Source organism: Dermacentor variabilis, chromosome 5 (genome assembly GCF_050947875.1).
Source record: "Dermacentor variabilis isolate Ectoservices chromosome 5, ASM5094787v1, whole genome shotgun sequence".
NCBI classification, from domain to species: domain Eukaryota; kingdom Metazoa; phylum Arthropoda; class Arachnida; order Ixodida; family Ixodidae; genus Dermacentor; species Dermacentor variabilis.
The window spans coordinates 82,529,877-82,549,016 of NC_134572.1; the positions used below are offsets into that span (position 1 = coordinate 82,529,877).

General features: G+C 44.0%; 1 protein-coding gene across 2 annotated transcripts in view; it reads right to left on the reverse strand.

Annotated features, from left to right (window-relative positions):
- Window positions 1-975: 975 nt before the first annotated feature.
- Window positions 976-19,140, reverse strand: part of LOC142582884 (cytochrome P450 3A2-like) — a 52,319-nt gene continuing 34,154 nt past the window's right edge. For both annotated transcript variants that reach the window (XM_075692982.1, XM_075692983.1), the window contains 8 exons: window positions 16,711-16,856; window positions 16,445-16,560; window positions 16,240-16,378; window positions 13,395-13,555; window positions 11,350-11,441; window positions 4,270-4,413; window positions 2,911-3,073; window positions 976-1,368 (listed from right to left, as the gene is read on the reverse strand). In XM_075692982.1, the coding sequence (XP_075549097.1) occupies window positions 1,285-1,368; window positions 2,911-3,073; window positions 4,270-4,413; window positions 11,350-11,441; window positions 13,395-13,555; window positions 16,240-16,378; window positions 16,445-16,560; window positions 16,711-16,856 (1,045 nt within the window). In that variant the 3' untranslated portion in view covers window positions 976-1,284. The remainder of the gene's footprint in view (window positions 1,369-2,910; window positions 3,074-4,269; window positions 4,414-11,349; window positions 11,442-13,394; window positions 13,556-16,239; window positions 16,379-16,444; window positions 16,561-16,710; window positions 16,857-19,140) is intronic.

Here is a 19,140-nt window from a genome sequence, read left to right on the forward strand (position 1 = left end):
AATGCAGGAAGCAGGGCTCCCTCGAGAAAGAGTCTACACTGCTTTGTTTGAAATTTTGGCATTTTTCACACTGTGCAGCAGTTTGATACATTAAGGATCCAATCATCAGCACATGATCTACACACCGCACTTGTCCGTTTGCAATGCCCAAACCTGATGAGTGGCCCTTTAAAGAACCACTATGATAATACTGGCTACAGACATCATGATATACAAAAAAAGGCATCTTAACAGATATCGCTATGGAAAACAAAGCGTCTGAATTTTCTTAGCAGTGGGACATGAATATCGCTGACTCGAAGGCATGCACATTTTGTCAGCCTCGTTATGAATTAAAAGATCCTGGCCCTCTTTTAGAAAAATAACCTAACAAGAAAATTCAAGTTACTGAGTCTTCTATCCTCGAACCCGTTGCATGCAGAGTAGGTGATCCGTGCTATCTAGCAGGCTATCACTACATTCACGCAATGTTGCAATCTGCTTAACGACACCATGCTTGCAGAAAGTTCTAGTTTTGCAACTTCAGTGTTGCTAGATGTGAAATTATTCAGAGAACTTAAGGGATGGCTGCGATTCCTTTAAACTATAATGGCATTTCGGACAATGCACAATATGTAAGGAACCTCGTATTTTGAGAGGCTACAAGGACAATGTTTTTGCCTATGGGCAATACAAATGTGGCTGCCGACCGTAATTGCCCAAGCAGGCAGAGTACAAATGGTGGTCTGAATGGAATGGCCATGTCTGCAGGCTAGTTAGTTACACGCTGCTTAAGGCAACAATGTCCACTGCCTAGCACAGACCATGCATAGCTGTTAAGAAGGAGCGATTTCTATACCCTCAGGATAGCTGTGGCTTGCAGAGTGCTTATAGTCAGTCACTATGTGGACCTTCTATGCAGCAGGAGAGATTTTTCTCTACACTGCCCCAATCTGAGGAAACAGCTTCAACAACAACAAAAGGCTGCACCAGAAATGTGCTTGTGAACTCATTTAATAGTAGTTCTTTAATGGTGGAGGCCCGGGCTCGGTTCTGTATTTGTACAGAAGAAAAGTTGGGAAAATGGCACTTGCTCTGGAAGAAGTCGAAATGAAAACATGTAACTTGAAATTCGAACCAATTTCGCATTACGTCACTGTACAGCTTTCTGTGGGATATCTTCTTTGCATTCTTTGCCTTAGCTATTACAAACTCGAATGGCATACAAGCCACAATCCAAGGGTTTTACTGCCATCAGTTGCAAAGCTGGCTTCTAGCATTAAGTGGCTTTGCAAAAGATTGTAATTATGAGCTTGGCCTTCTTTGTAAACCAACAACAGTTCCCTTAACTTTCAATGTGCCACGTCCTTCTTTGATCAGCAAAGGAACCTGTAAAACATGAATGCATTGGCTCCATGTGTAATCGCAACATGACATACTTCTTCAGCAAATATATAGTACCATATCTGCTGGTGTACAGGTTGCACCTTTGTATAAGGCTCATCCCATACTTTTTGCAACCTTTGAATAAAAAATTGGTACATAAGACTGACCTGTGTATAAGGTACACTTATTTTTAGCTCCGAAAGCATTACCGAACATGATTATACATGCTTGTACACCCGCTGCAAAATGTTGTAGTTGCCCATTTCAGGGCACTAAGTTTCCGTAATAAAAATTTTTACAAGCTCCTAATTCTACCAGGATAAAACTTGAACCAACTTTTCTCTTAGGCGCAGGAAAATGAGAATTATTGCACTTCACTCGAACTCGTCAAAGGCTTCATACTCTAACACACTGTAAAAAGTTCAGCCACTTGGTCTGGCAGCATCGCTGGGATACCGTTGTGGCCTCTGAATAACTTGTACACAATGTTGTAAGCATCTTGAACTATGTCGCTGGCATGACCTCTGAAGCGCAGCATGCTTGGGCCGAACAGATAAACAATGATTGCATCACGCATCAAAGCGAAATGGAGACTAGAAGCCGGAAGCACCGTGACTACTGCTGAACTGCCGAGACTTCTTGCATGACCAAAATTTTTTAGCGGGCTGATGCCGGGCGCTACAATGTAACAACAAAAAATTGTGGTGCCTTTTTCTTTTTTACTGCATTAGTCCAGAGGCTTTACCGTCTTCTCTAAAAGAAAAAACAACCTGTTACAGCAAACCATGACCTCCAATCACAGAGGCACCTTTACCACGGAGGCCACGCGGTTACACTAGCTGTGCTGCCTACACAGTGAGCCCTTGGAGCTGGAATCTATTGCCACTGTCGCTCCGCTGTTAAAACAAGTCACTCCACTGTTAAAACAAAATTCGATTTCGTTTAGAATGATGCCATGCCCGATTATTTGCACTTGCGAAAAAACATGCATACATTGATCGCACCAGCACGCTTGGGTTTATGCATATACAAGATGCTGCACCAGTTGTAGGAGAAACACTGATGAAATTTTGGGGGAAAGCTGCATCTTATACACTGGGAAATATGGTATATACACTAGCTTTGCTTGGCTGTTTATCAAGACACAACCAGTGACATTTCACACGTTAAAATTTTGCACATAGCCTTTTCTGCAGCTGCACTATAAATACAAATATTTTCTGCACAACATGCTTCACGGCAGTTAGCCATTAAAATGTGGCACACTTAAGCTCTGTCAATGTGCTCCGTGGAACTCGGATTGTAGTTGATGATGTCTTTGCTCAATCTCAACACTACGGTTTGTGAAGAATAATTCAATGAAATTGCACTCAGGTTTCTCTGTGCCAAATTCCCACGAAAGTTAAGTGCCGCAATGAGAGCAAGAAAGAAACCCTCAGTCGAGATACACAAGCAATGGTAAATGCTCATTTTCTGGCAATTCTACTTTTTCAGTGTGCTGAGTTACCTGCACTTTTTTTTTTTCATAGAATAGAGAGTTTGTACCTTCGTGTCTTCTGTGCGCACGAACTGGACTCTGTACACCGAGCGAAGGAGGCACAGCTTGATTGAGAGCAATGCAAGGCGCATCCCAATGCAGTTTCTTGGTCCAGCACCGAAAGGAAGGTAAGTGTATGGCTGGATTGATCCTACATTTTCTTCACTGAACCTGTAAGCAAAAGCAGGTCAATGACACCATTAAAAAATGCACTGTGCAGTTTTCTTTCACTCATCGTTTTTCTTCAGTAAACATAAGCTTCTCCAACATTTTTCTAAGCTCCTCTCATGTCATTGTCCCGCAAACATTTTTGTATGGCTCACTGTTGCACCAAGAGCATGACAATGCCATTTAGACATCTATAAATGGTAAAGGGGCTTTGAAAGAAAGGTAGGCCCAAACTAAGTCATACTATAAAATTAACTTTGAATGCTACACATACTAAAGCTGTGAAATTATAGTGTAGGCTGAATGCTCTGATAAGCTCCACCTTTTAAAATTTTTCACTATTGAAGGATGTGAAATACTTTCAACCATGGGAACTAAGCATGAACAACTGAAGTCTAAGCTGCAGTTCCTAAAGTTTAAATGTCTGATCGGTGCATAACATTTTTCACAATAGTATCAAGAAGTGCATTCTGCAAATACTGCACTAATTGACGTTACAGCTAGTGGCAGGAAAAGCAAATTACAGTAGTGCAGACTAATAAAAGTACGTATTAGTTAGATTGGTGTATATGACATAACAATGGATGCCTGCAACATTGTAAGCTTGGTGATGTGTACTAAAGCAAAATAAGCTGCCTGTTGCATGGCTCTCATTCCACACTGTCACAACTATTGAATGGGACAATTGTGAGCCAGCAAGAGAAAGAAAAACACACAATATCCAGAGTCAAACATAAGAGATGCCACACCACATCTGCAACACACTATAGCTTTAACAGCCGTGTTAATCGGAAACAGCGACTTACTGCTGTGCATTATATGTAGTAAGTGAAGGCAACAAATATCCTCACTGTAAAGCAGTGAATCTCAAAACTTGCCTTGCATACTGCATTAGATATAGCAAACTTTCCATGCTATTAAGTTGTAAATGTCACTGCTATAATGTGGGCATTCCCTCATTGCATTGCTATTCATTCAACTACAATAATTTATAGGTAATGTGTTTCCCAAATGCACGATTTCTGTGAAACGAATTTTCTTCGCATTGCTCTTTTAAGCACACTTTATTAGGTTAAAATAAGCTGTGAATGATTGCATGCTGTTTCCTAAAATTCGGTGTGTTTGAACACATAAAACGTAACTTTCTTTCTTAAATGTGTCCTCAATTCACATATGGTCATGTCCTCACTGTGAATCACCTGTCTGGATTGAAGAGTTCAGGTTCAGGGAAGTATTCTGGGTCATGGTGCATGGCATAGATGGGAATGACAGCAGAAGAACCCTTGGGAAGCTTGATCCCAGTGCCAGCTAAGACATAGTCATCAAAGGCACATCGTTGAGTCCTGCAGCCAAAGAAGAAAAAGAAAATGCTTTTGTTTAGATTAACCAACTTCCCAGCATTCTGTAGTCTGAAGTACACATGCTTTACCACTCCCAGCAATCATGCGTGTCACTGCTTCTAATTGATTTATTTATATTGTTGCTAGGCGGAGGCAAGCATGAATGTTCTTTATGCAAGGCGAATGCTGAAGGCACCAGCTGACAATAGAACATGGCGGCCGAAGCGGCCCAGCAAAAGCTACACTTCCTCTTCATCGTCTCTTGCCTGCATGCACATCCTGTTCTGCATTGCGACACTATGCCACCGGAATTGGAGCGCCGACCCGGCGCAAGCGATTAGAGCCCGGCAAAGGCATGCACATAGGGCTTTAAATGGGAGAAATGAACAAAATCGGTTCCTGGCCGTATGGACCATGGGCCTGGCTCTTCGAGAGCAATCTCGTACATTACATCCAAGAGCTGTCACAGGATTCGGTAGGGACCTGAATATCGCGACAGAAGTTTTTCCGATAGACCCACACGACGAGATGGTGACCACAGGAGTACAAGGAAGCCAGGTAAATAATGCATGTCCCGATGGTGCGTATAATAATGGGGCTTCTGGAAAGCCTGGGAATCAGTAAGGCAAGTGCGGGCAATCTGATAGGCCTGTGCTGCCATAGAAATCGTATTGCGGGCATAAGCACTGTGTGACCGTGTGAATTGTGGAAGTACAATGTCCAGGGGCAAAACAGGATCATGGCCAAACAGTAGATAAAATGGTGAGTAACTTGCAGTGTCATGGCAGGATGAATTGTATGCAGAGGTGACATATGGCAGAGCGACCTCCCAGTCCTGGTGGTCTGGAGGAACGTACATAGCTAGCATGTCGGTAAGCGTTCTGTTCGGTCGCTCTCTGAGACCGTTAGTCTGTGAATGGTAAGCAGTGGCTATTTGATGCTCAGCAGAGCACAGGCAGAGTATATCACCAATGACCTTGGACAAGAAGTAACGCCCGCAATCCGTGAGAACCAGACGTGGAGCACCGTGGTGCAGGATGACATTGTGTAGGAGGAAATCCGTGACGTCAGTGGCATGACTTGTAGGCAGTGCTCCCGTAATAGCAAATCACATCGCGTAATGGGTTGCAACTGCAACCCATTTGTTGCCCTTAGTTTAGAAAGGGAAAGGGCCAAGTAGGTTGAGTCCCACGTGAAAGAAAAGCTGTGGGAATATGGATGGGTTGTAAAAGCCCAGCTGGAGCCATGGGAGTGGGCTTCCAGCATTTGGCACAAGTCGTAAGCAGTCACATACCAATAACAGAGCGGTAGAGGTCAGGCCAGAAAAAACTGCGCCGGACTTGGTCAAAGCTGCGAGTGACACCGAGATGCTCAGCGGTGGGTGTGTTGTGGAGTTGCTGAAGCACGGTGCGTTGAAGGTGCCCCGGTATGGCCAGCAGTAGGTCAGCACCATCAGGGCGCAAGTTGCGTTTGTACAGGGCTCCGTCAAACATACAGAAGAGACGTAGGGAAGGATCAGGAGTTGGTGAGCTTAACTGATCTATGATGGTTCGCAGAAAGGGATCACGGTGCTGTTCATCGTCAATGTTGAGGAAGCCTGAGATGGACATAACGCTGGTGTCGGATTCTAGGTCTGTGGCTTCCGATGGGTCGACAGGGTGGCGGGACAAGCAGTCGGTGTCCTGATGTAAACGGCCGGATTTGTACACTACAGAGAAAGTGTACTCTTGCAAGTGCAATGCCCAATGCCCAAGACACCCTGTGGGGTCCTTCAGCAAGGAAAGCCAGCAGACGCATGGTAGTCGGTAATTACTCGAAAATGGCGACCAAACAGGTATAGGCAAAACTTCGCTATTGCCCAAACCAGCGCTAGGCACTCTCGCTCTATGATAAAATTGCTGCGCTTGGCCGTGGACAGAAGACGGCTTGCGTAAGCAATAAAGCACTCTTGATCATGCTGAATTTGGGCAAGAACAGCACTAATGCCGTGACTTCTAGCATCTGTACGGATTTCAGTGGGTTCTGAAGGGTCAAAATGGGCTAAAATTGGGAAGCTCATCAAGAGTCTGATGAGTGCTGTGAAAGCTTCGGCCTGCCGCTGTCAACATGTGAAAGTGACGTCATTCTTTAAAAGCTCGGTTAGAGGCCGCGCAATGTCAGCAAAATTTTGAACAAAGTGACGAAATTACAAGCATAAGCCTATGAAGCTGCGAACGTCCTTAAAGAGACCCGCAACGATTTTGACAATTTTGCACAAACATACCGAGTCGTTAGAGTAGGTCCTTCCGATCATTAACTGACGCATCTAAGTGCTTCGCGTAAAGCATGTAATTTATTATAAGGTTTTAAAAACGTACATCGCTGCCAATCGCAGCACATCGTTCGGCTGAATTTTAAGCCGCCCCTTCCCATTTGACGTCATTTGCCCGAATGACGTTAGGGCAAGCTATTCGATTGGCTGCAAAGGGCATGTCATCAATAATTTTTCTAACTTTATGGTGAACAAATGTTGTTTGTAATAGTTGGAATGTTAGTTAATTTGTTTCTATAAAAAAAGGTAACAGAAAGAGAATGCACAAGAACAATTTTTCACTACACTTAAGCACTTCCGGCACACAGCAAGTGTTGTCTGCTTGTGTCATAGCGTGCTCAATTTTGACAAGAGCTCCGCGATCAGCGTCGGTCTCAGTCTTTTCGCGAGCACCACGATTCAACTTTGTTGCATTGTGGGCTGCAAACGTAGCGACTGGCAATATGTCAAGCTGCAACATTGTGTCCCTCTGCAAGGCAGCAGACGAGCAGACTGGCTGCAGTGCATCGGACCGCCGCTATCCGATCGGCGCCAGGATTTGCGCATTTGCAGCCGTCACTTTACACTGGAGGATTACTACTGCAATAGTGTTTCACGAGTCCGGTATTCGGGTGAGCACAAGCACAAGGGGACAGAGCCAGGCCGTTTGACTGTGCCGTTTCACGGGATGAGCAGAAGCACAAATGTGAATGGTCTGCACGGTGCAGCCACTTGGTGGCACAGAGCTCAACCACACACAGTAGCAGTAAGGAAATTTATTCTTCTTTGTTGCCGGTGTAAATTTCTTGCAGGAGTGTAATTGTTAATGCATTGTTTTTGTAAATGTTTAAAATGTTTTACACTTGGTTAGAGCAACATTAGCGGTTTGATTGGCTGGTTAAGCTCTGCACCACTAGGTGGCTGGACTGCGCAGACCGATCAGGCCGCTCACGTACATCTACACTAAAGTTCCTTCCTCAGCTTGAGTTTATGCCTCCAGCCATCTGTCGAAATGACTAGCTCGCGTGACTGTGGTTACTGGAATACCAGACACGCTCGACACTCCGACAGAATGCTCGCAACGCACACTGCTTCGGTAGCACTCGCTTGGGGTCGACTTCTAAGCAGCTGGTGGAGAGTTTGGAGAGGCTTCACGCGCTCGCTCCTAGAGAACCGGAAGTCAACGACACGACCTGCCATCATGATGCAGAGCCAGTGAAGGCGGAGCTTAGCCCCAATCACTCAGCGAACGAGTCGAGGAGAAAATGCATGACTATGGAGGAGGGTAACTTGTAATCGTCCGTAGCTCTCTTAATATGAGACGCTTCCCACAAATTGTGGTGCGAATGATTAACTTTAGTTGTACCATATGCATCTAAATTATTTGTCTGAACCGTTTCAGGAGCCCTTTTACTGAGGATGGCACAGGAAAGCCTTGCATGACTCGAACTTTGGCCGGGTCAGGTTGAATTTCATTGGCGTTTAGAAGGTGCCCAAGAACAGTTATTTCACGACAACCGAAGTGACACTTCAAGTTGAGCTGAAGTTTCGCAGGGCGAGATTTGGCAAGGACAGAAGCGAGACACTCAGTGTGGGTTTCAAAGGTTGGACCAAAGACGGATTGAGTCATTGAGATAACACAGACAGATGGTCCACTTCAAGCCTCGGAGAAGGGTGTCCATCATCCTCTCGAACGTCGCACGGGCATTGCAATGCCTTCGAAAAAGTCCATCAGGCATAATAAAGGCTGTCTTCTCGCGATTCTTCTCATCATCAACTATCTGTGAGTAGCCCGAGCGGAGGTCAATCGATGAAAAATATTTCGCCCTATGCACAGTCAAGTGCATCATCGATACGAGGCAATAGATACACATCTTTCTTGGCTATCTTGTTCAGATGGCGATAATCAACACACAGTCTCCAGGTGTTGTCTTTTTTCTTGACCAGGACTACTGGTGAGGCCCACGGGCTAGAGGAAGGCTCGATGATGTTCTTCTTCAGCATCGTCACAACTTCGCTTTGAATGATGCTGCGCTCTGCTGCAGACACGCGGTAGGGGCGGTGACGAACGGAACTTGCATCGCCAGTGTAAATCCAATGAGTGGCTAGGGCTGTCTGACCGAGTGGGCGGTCATCGAAATAAAAAATATAGCAGTAACTAAACAGAATGTGCCTAAGGTCTTCAGTTTGAGCTGGAGAGAGGTCGGCAGTGACCATGTTATAGACGTCGCGGTAGGGTGACGAAGCCGAACAGGAACACGTGACGATAGGGCTGACAGAGGCAGAAATATTGGGCACAAGTAGACATCTTATACTAGTGCTCAGGTGTCAGACAGGCCACTGTCATGTTACTGGGAAGAACATGTGCAACAGACCCAAAGTTGAGAATGGGATTCCAAGTAGAATTAGAATTATAGACAATGGTGACAACAGTACTTGGAAGTGTGATACCATGCTGTAGAATAACGTCGACAGGCGGAGAGACAATGTGTAGTTGCTATCAGGAACATGTGGTTGAGCGTTAAAAGATATAGTAGTAGCATCTGGAGGTGGCAACCGGGCAAATTTGGCAGAACACAGGGACAGATGATGAGCATCAGAAACAAAGTAGCCACCAGAAGGAAGGTCCAGCTGCATGACGCTTATAGTACAGTCTATTAGGGCAGGATGGGTCAAAAGAAAGTCCATCCCCAAAATCAGGTCATGTGGACAGTGCTCCAACACAATAAATAAGACGGTGGCTTGATGGCCGGCAATCGTTACTCGTGCTGTACACATGCTGACAACTGGTGGCGTACTGCCATCAGCAACGTGCACTTTGCATGGTACGGCAGGCGTGAGGACCTTTCTGAGTCTTTTGCGAAGGGCGGCACTCATTACAGACATCTGCGCACCGGTGTCGATGAGGGACTTCACTGGGGCTCCATCCACCGAAACGTCTAATATGCTTCCAAGGGTAGGTAATGTGATCAGAGGATTTGCAGGCTGGGTCATTGATGCAGCGTTACCTCCGGGAGCTGAACCAACTAGTTTTCCTGTGGCCCGAACGCGGGGCAAGAAGAGCGGCAAACCAGACTGATGACTCAGGGGCAATGGTGACCGGCTGGTTCGAAAGGTCATAGGTACATTGCAAAGAAACGGGGAGCACCTTGATCTGGACGATCGAACGGGAAACTCCACCTAGGAGGCAATGACCAATGAGTGCGGCAATGACGAGCGATATGACCAACACACTAGCAACTGAAACAAATTGGCCTATTGTCCGGTGTTCTCCAGTCGGCTGGGTTACGACAGCGAGTTAGAACCGCTGAAAACGGGGAAGCAGTGGTTGCATAGGGCAGGTCCTGACTGACAGCAACATCACAAATAGGGCAGAAAGACGGGAGGCCTAAATTTGCTATCTCTTGTCCGACAATGGCATGTATAAGTGATACAGAACATGCATTGTCTGGGCAAAGCTGACGAAGAACTGCGGGAGACATGGCATCGAGCTCGCGACGAAATAACCGGGTCAAATTTTCTTCTCCAGATAGAGGAGGTCCATGTGGCTGTTCTTCACACAAAGACATCGAAGCTGTATTTGGTAGCTTGTTGAACTGCTGCATAATGCGATGACTCATTACCAGTTTGAAATTGCGGCCCTCTTTGATGATCGCGTCCACCGAGTCATAGTTCTTGCAGATAAGCAGGTTGAATGCGTCATCTGCTGTGCCCTTCAGGATGTGGCCAGTCTTGTCGGCCTTGTTCATGTTTTGTCAGCTTTACGACAGAGCGTGAGGATATGCCACATTATGTCACGTAAGATTCTGTTGACGTTTCAGCCTGGGTCAACAACTCCTCCTTTGCTGCAAGCTGATGGCCAAAGGGCTTTCCAAAGAGGTCTAGAAGCTTCTGCTTGCTTCTAAACATCCCAATTCATTATGTCGTGTTTGTGGGTCTCATACCATGTTAGCACAGTGTCTTTAAGGCAAAACATTACATTTGCTAGCATTAGCGTTTGGTCCCACAGATTATTTGCGCTTACATGCTCATACCACGAAATACAGTCTTCGACATCCATACCATCGATGCCATTGAACTAGGACAACGCGACGGAGGGCATAGTCTGCGACACCAGAGGTGGGCGGTCAGTCATTGTGGCACTTTGGCTGTCGATCATCGTGTCAGGGCTCACGCGGGGTCTGCTGCGGAGCTCCGTGTTGGTACCCCGCACGTCCACCAAAATCTTGCGAAGCAGAGACAAGCACAAATGTTCTTTATGCAAGGCGAAAGATGAAGGTACCAGCTGACGCTAGAACATGGCAGCTGAAGCGGCTCAGCAACAATAACCCTTCCTCTTTATCATTTGTTGTCTGCATGCACATCTGTTCTGCATTGTGACAATATCAAAGAATGATAAAAATGCATTTTCCTAAAACTATGTACACTTTCTTTTTGATGTTTTTCGTGATGGCTGTGGTAAATGTGCTCATGTATAATGTACACGAGTGTAAAGATTGTATGAATGTAAAAATTGTATAAAGGGCAGGGTCTTTTGTCAGGCTACGTGCCTTTAGTCCCTGACCTCTCTTGATCATATGAGAAATCAAGAAATCAACTCAGAATTGTAAGAAACCTTTTCTCACATAGTGATGTGCTGTAAGAATTACCTTGGCACAGGTGGGAGCATCCGCAACGTCTCAGACACAACACAGTGCAAATAGTTCAGTCTAGAAATGGTGTCGAGGCTTGGTTCTGGGCCCTGCAGAATAAGATTGTGTCACTAGACCCAGAAAGTGATATTGTAAGCCAAATTCAAGACTGGTTTTATTCTGCTCGTAAAGCAGTGTTGTTTATTTTGGCTCATACAGGACTCCAAGAGAGAGCTCAGCTACATTTAGTGGTAGAAGTGCTCTAACGACATCCAAATAATAAGTGTAAGCTTTTAAAAGGCAAAAGGAGAGACTCGGTAGGGAACTTGCAATGGGCTTTATGTATTAAGAGCATTTTTCATGTTGTTCCAAATAAACTGAAAACAAGAAACCACAGTGTTGATGTCAGAATAGACTGTCTATTCTAACTGCCTTCCACTGAACTTGACATCAGAATCCTTGCTTCCAATATGGAACACACAATTTATTATTAAGACTGAGTGGCATGCATCCTGGTAGCTGCTAATATCAAATGTTCCCTATCTTGACATCTGCTGCTTTGTGCATTTAAACCTAAAGCATTACCTTTTGCATTCAAAGAAGAAAAAGAAACCATATTTGAGGAGGCCTCCAGCAAAACCATTAAGCTGGCAAAAGGCTGCCAGCAATTACCAAATTATTTATCAGCACTTATGAGTAGTGCTGACAATGCTTGTCACTTACCATTATGATATTTCATGCATTGGAATTATGAAAGCATTAAATCACTCCTGCAGTGACTCCTCTGCTAAACAAATTACTAGCGACTTAGACCAGAATGAACACTGCTTGGCTTTAAGCAACAAATAGAGCCCCCTCTGTACCCCAAAACAGGTCAGGATGCTACCAAATGATGCTGTGTGTCCCAGCAGTGTGCCCTACTCCCCCCCCCTCCCTCCCCCTTTCTGCCTAGCATAACCAATCCACAGCAATGAGCAAGAAGAGTAAGAGGATCCAAGGGGCTTGAGTTTTTGTTAATCACAACCATGCAAAGAAACAGATAATGAAGTCAGAGAAAAAATAGGAAAGTTAATTGCTATGTTTAATTGAAATGTAGAAACAATAAGGCAAAGGAGAATGAAAGTGGATGAAACAATAATTTGCCACACTCAGGAGCTGAATCCACATTATCTGCATTGCACGTGGGGTGCTTTACGAATTAAGCTCCCAAAGGGCACCGTCCTCCCGTCCACTTTCTTGGGTATTTGTGTATGTCTACAAAATTAGCCCTGGCAGTGTTAGCTAAAGCCCCTCATGGCTAAAGCAGTAGATGTCGGACATTCCTTTAATTGCAGGTAAAACACGGGGAATGCGGGAGATGGAAATTAAAACACAGGGAATGCGGGAGATGGAAATTAAAACACGGGGAATGCGGGAGATTTCAAGCTATAGGCAACAACACTTAGTTTGGTTTCTTGGCGTAACACCCCCCTTTTTTTCCCCTTTCCTTACCTCCTTTTTTTTTTTAGCCGGCGCGTCAGATGCCGTTGACACGCCGGCTAACACGCGTGCGTTGACACGTGGTTGACAGACGGGCGTGGGGTGGCCCTGGCCTTGGCCTTGTGCACAGCATTCTTTTATTCTCAATTTGACACGCTAACACACCTCCCCTCGTTGCCGCACCCACCCGCATTACACCCTCTCCCCTTTAGAAGAACCCCCCCTATATATACTGTGGCGAGGAAAGCATACGTCGCCTGAAGAAGACAAGTCCACTTGTCGAAATGTTGGCTCCTGCTTTCACCTTGTTTTTGTTTTGCTCATCGTCTTTAATTGCAGGTGTGACACAGTGCATAAGCTTAGGAGCAGGCAACTAACCAATAAACCCTCCTATGCTACCTCATTCCAGAGAAGTTATACCACAAAACTGGTAGAAAATGCTTCAAAAAAAAAAAAAATGGGATAGATGGATGACGCAAGGTCATGTGGTTTGTGTATGGCCAGGTTGTAATAAACCACTCTTGTGGTGATGCCTTATACACAGCATGCTTTGATCATGGTGGGGGGGGGGGGGGCAAACTCACATGTGTTGCAAAGCACTCATCTGCTTCTGTTCTGAGCTTCTCCTGCACATCAGGGTTCAGTGCGAGATAGTAAGCAGCTGCAGCCAGTGTTGAAGAAGTTGTGTCTTGCCCAGCAAGGAAAAAAACCACACATTGTGCCAGTGCCTCATCTTCTGTGAGTGCTAAGAAAGCATAGAGATATACAAGTGTACTGTAATGTTACAAGTAGAATATTATGTAGTGTATCCCATTTAACAGTCATTTGGTAATTAATCACCACAAATAAGCAACACAAGAACAGGATACACACAACAATTACTGTTTGTGAATTAGCCAGCTGTTCGCAGCTGCACAGAGCCCGTAAACTTTTTATGAAGATTCTACAAAACATGGAACATGTACGTGTAGAGATGGTTACAAGCAAAGCATTTCAGAAAAGCTTCTACCATGAGAGTGTACTGAGCCTCCCTATATGCTCCACATGACAGTTCATTAATGACACAAGTGCATGGAGAAGTCAGTACAGTGGTAACATGCATTGTGCATTCATGATTGCAACACAAGCAAGCACGTTCGCACACAGACTTAGGAGAGTGATTTTAATACAGATTATCGCAGCACCACGAAAGTACTGTCTGACAAAAGGTGAAGGTGAAAGTGGATCACAAAATGGAGAGGGGATAGGTGTTATGTGGAATCCCTCAAGTGGGCCTCTCAACAGATCTGAATCATTATAAGCACTATGGAAGGCATCACACTCACAACAGCATCCAAGGGTAGCATGCTAGAAACTAAGTGCAATTACTAGCAGGAATTACCTCTTTGACAGTACTACCAACATCCACAATTATATTGCACTTATAAATGCAATATATTAACCAACTATAACACTGTTTGGTGATTGCTAATACCAACGTTAATGCATGACATCACATTTTAACTACTGTATGATAACTTTGTTGGCATGATTACAAGCTGCATAATAATTAAAAACTGTTCTTGTTATTGTATTCAGCACTTGCATAAATGTCCCTTCTTTTATTGTTGTTGTTTGCTAGCTTTTCATAAGCAGTAAGAGGTTGTTTGCTTGCTTTTTATATGCAGAACAAGCACGCACGCAGAAACAATGTAGTCAGCTCGTGCGACCGTGCCTTTATTTCTGTATGTAGCATGATACCCAACATTTTAATCAGGTCAAAGAAGCTGTGAGACTCTCACTTGTTCAATATTACATAAGGTTTCTTAATCTACCTCTGAGGTGCATTTTCCACTGCCTTATTAGCTTGTAAATTACTACAGTTATATTCAAGATGCACAAGATATCTGATAAACACATTAGAGTAAAAAACGTGCCCATGCTGTTCACCTAATTGCTGCACTGAGAATATGCCGACAGAAATGCCAACACTACAGTAAAGATTCACTTCACAGTTGCTATCGTCACCTTTACCACTTACAGATAAACACAACTAAATCACTTATGCCTTGATTGTTTCCTTAACTTTATCTAATGAATTTACTGCCTGGAAACTCTGTAGCTCAATTGCATGGCACCAAGAAATCTAAAATTTTGTAGCAGACATGTACAGCCAGAGAAAGAAAATATCATTTCAGTTCCTGCATGACACTGTTCCTCCATATATGCATCATCAAGGTATAAAGCACATGATAATTGTAATAACATCCAAAGAAGACTGCCTAACAAAAGCAGCATAACACTAGGTTGGTTATAAGTGACACTACCGTATTTATTCAAATCTAGGCCCATACTTTTTTTTAAATAATCATATTCCAAACTCTAGGGTCAGCTTAAATTTGATGATTTTAAAAAACGCGCCAGTTTTTCATTGAAACTGCTAAATATGGTGCACAGCTAGCGCCATCTAGAAAAGTCAGTATTGCAGCCGCTACTAGCCGTGCCAGTAGCCAACCATACACAAGCGAGGTCGCCATTTTGACCTGTGTCATGTCTGCCATATCAGTGTGCAGCGTGGCATTATCGCAATGGCACCAAGCAGGAGATGCGACTACAATGCCAGGTACTTTGATCGTGCATGCCTTTAAAAAGCGCAGCATATCTAATGTACTTGACGGTACCAAAGATAGTGCACTGTTTGAAGGTGACAGTGACAAGGGACACAACGACGAGTCTAGCAGCGACAACGAAGTTGAATGAGCTCTGCACGTTCAGATTCAATAAATGCTGTTTACATTGTGTGAACGCTGTCCTCGCATTTTTTTATTCTGCCTACATTCGAGGTAATATATATATATATATATATATATATATATTTTTTTTTTTTTTTTTTTTTTTTCGCCTTCGGACTTTAAGGGGTTGGCTTTGAGTCGGGGTCGGCCTAGATTCGAGCAAATACGGTATGTTAAAATATGTGCTGCAAGAATAATTAGGATGTTGTTTCAGCACTACAACTGGTGTATTACAATATCAACAAGATAAGTTTACTAAGAGAAGCTCAGAGGGAGCTGCTCAAGAGCTTCGAGGGTGCACAGTGCAATCTCATTATATGTCTCTTCCATTACACAACTGGCGAAAACGTTAAAAAAATTGAAGACATGGCAAGCACATATTGCGCCAAACATTAACAGATTACAGAGATAATTCTGTGAAAAGTGCTCAAAGACAAAAGGTAAAACAACAAACGCACAGAAATACCCATAAGATCAGATTGGACAAATTTCTATCTCCTTGTCATTATCACTGATACTTAAGAGTTGCTCTGCTTTGTGGACACAAGTTCCCCCAATAAAAGTTCAATATTTTTATTAATTCCTCTTGGAAGTGCTTTTGCTTCACCATCGCTGCACTGTTACAATATCTATTTCCCCTAAAATGACCTGTACACACCATTTAGTTTCTTTACTTCTCCATGTACTTCTGATCCCACATTGAACAGCTGGCTTTCCACATCAGTTGAACTTTCATTTGTTGCAGTGAAGTGGCCTTCCTTAGCTTCTATCATGAGCTGCAGAAAGTCTTCAGCACGCTAGAATGTAGAAACAGTCATCAATAACAGGCACATCAACACTGAACTGTACCGAAAGAAACAGACCTTGTTCTTCTGTTTCCTTTCATCCATGATTTGCAAAAACAGTCTCTTGAAATACATGAACGGTGCAGCAGTTTTTTCCTTAATTCTGAGGGATTTCAGAAGACCAGGAAACAACACTGAAAGGAAGTTTGTATTGCTAAAATATTACAGTAAATTTTATTAAACATGTGGCAAGGTGCATATCTAAGCTGTTATTCCCATAGCACTACTACTAGCACTACGACTACTAGTACTACTAGTAAGTGGTGTCCATGAAGAAGCCTCACTTGACAATATCTGCAGGGGCGAAAAACCCATCCCCAATGCCTTCTGGGATGCGATGACAAACTGACTGGCCGTGTCAGTGTGAGAATCCACTATAGTGCCAAATGCACAACGCGCTATAACGTCCAAGGCATAGTGGCCGTAGACTCTGTTGCATAAAGAAAAACAGAACAAGAAAGCGACTTAAAAACATTATTGCAGCTTGTGTACACTTCGGAAGGAGCACACCACCCTCTGCCAGTTGAACATATGTTGGTATGGTATTCTGGATCTTGTGACCCTAGACTGCAATATGAAGATTACAGCATATATTTTAAAGATGCCTATTAAAAGCTAGCAGTACAAGTGAATGGTAGATGTGCTTTGTTGTTCAAATCGCTTGCAATGGAAGTGCTAGACCCACAGTTTGTCTTAGTATAAGCCAGAAGCAGAGCATTCGTGCCGAATGCCTATTCACTTTTCAATGCAGTCACAGTGCCGGGAATGGACTTTTACAAACAGCTTCCATGGTAACTTGGTCGCAAGGCCACCACAATAAGTGTCCACGAATGGAGGAAGTGTTCCACATAACGTGACCGAAACCCTACAATAGCTTAAAACTGCACCAACCAAAAAAAAAATAACTGAGTATCACAAAGCAGTCTCATTGCCAAATCCTTTCCTCCACTTTCCTCATTGCCACAATTGTAGCAATGAGGAAAGTCACATGCATGTTGATTGCTCAATTTCAACGAGCTAAATATGAACAATTAAGAACACTCAAAAGCGATCAGCAAAAGCGACATACCTGCCTACTTGTGAATGTTAAGATTTGTAAAGATGCTGCATTTACGAGACAACAGGGAGGGGGGAAGGGGGGTAGTACACATTTGTTTTTTAATTGTTTGCCGAGAGCCCACACATTTTCTAGAATATAAGCAAAATATCAGGGTGTCTACAAAGTTGACATTTCCAAATTCCCTGAGTTTTCCAGGTTTTCCCTGAGCACCATTGCGAAATTCTCTGAATGGGCCAGAACTTTGTTTTATGTCAAGACAGGCTGACACATTGTTGCCCGATGCTGTCACTCTAGTAAGCATGTTGAAACAAAAAGATGACTTAATCCAGTTCGAATAGTAAGGAGTAATATCTATTTTATTAAAAAAAGAAAACAGAAGGAAGGAGTTAGTAAAATGCATAGCAAAAAAAAAGGTAAAACCCATCCCAAATTGAGTCGAACATTTTCAAATATGAATGAAAAGGAGATGCATACATTAGTAAATATTTTTGAATATGAGCTATTTTTATCAACTGATAGCAAGCCCATCGGTATGAGGCCTGAACTTTGTCACAACTAAGATTCTCTCTCAGTACTGGGAAGTTAACCTCAACTGTTCCGACATACTCTCAGCCTGTACACAACATCTCAGGGTTGGATTTCACTCCTTTAAACAGTTTATTTTGGTTTGGATGAGGGACACCTGCATCTCGGAGTCAGCTAACACTTCGTTTCTTGAGCTCAAGCTCCTTTGAAGAGGCGCGGCATGCTTCCTTTCGAGTTACTTCCTCAGTGCGTCGGTCCTTTCTGTTCTCATCCTCCTTCTTCCACGCTTTCACCCCATGGATGATTTGAAGCACCCTCTTGGTCAGTTGTACAGTCAACGTCCGATTTTTGGGTTCCCTAGGGGCCGCAAAAACATCCGAAAAATCGGGCAGTCCGAAAAAAAATTAATGCATGTCTTTAACTGCCCTTAAGGGCTAAAATTGCCACAGGCACGTCCGAAAAAGCTCTTAAGGCCTGCTAGTACACTTATTAGGCATATCGGTGCTCGTACTGTGACAGGAGACGCGGGTGCGCGCATGTATAATTAAGGAATACATACTGTGTTCCGTGACAATTGCCCCTTCCCACGCTTGTTATGCTTCACCGCCTAACATTTTTGTATTCAGGCGAAGCTAACTTTCGGTGACTGGCATTACGCAACGCGCCGTGCTCTGCGAGCGTCGAAGCCAATCGCGAGGATTACAAAGGCGGAGTCGGTGTTATTGCTGACAGCGGCGAATTCTTTCAATGAAAAACACGACACTACACGGCAAGAAGCTCAATAGCGAACTCAGAAGCAGCTAGGCCTAACGTTGCCGCGGTGGTGGCAGACACCACCGCCACCACCACTGCCAGCGGATCTGTGTGCGATCGTGCGATCTGCGTTCGAGGCGGCTAGATAATCAAAATGGCGGGGGTGGTGGCTTTGATTAATGCAATTTCAGACCTGCAGGCAGGGCAATATACATTGACTATATCGAGTACGTGGTGGTGCCGCAAAGCCATGCGAATTATTGGGCATGCCCGAAAAATCGGACGTCTGAAAAATCGGTCGTTAACTACTCTGTCAATACATCGTGCCGATGACACAGCGTCAATGACGATTCATTACGATTCCTCTTTACTGGAG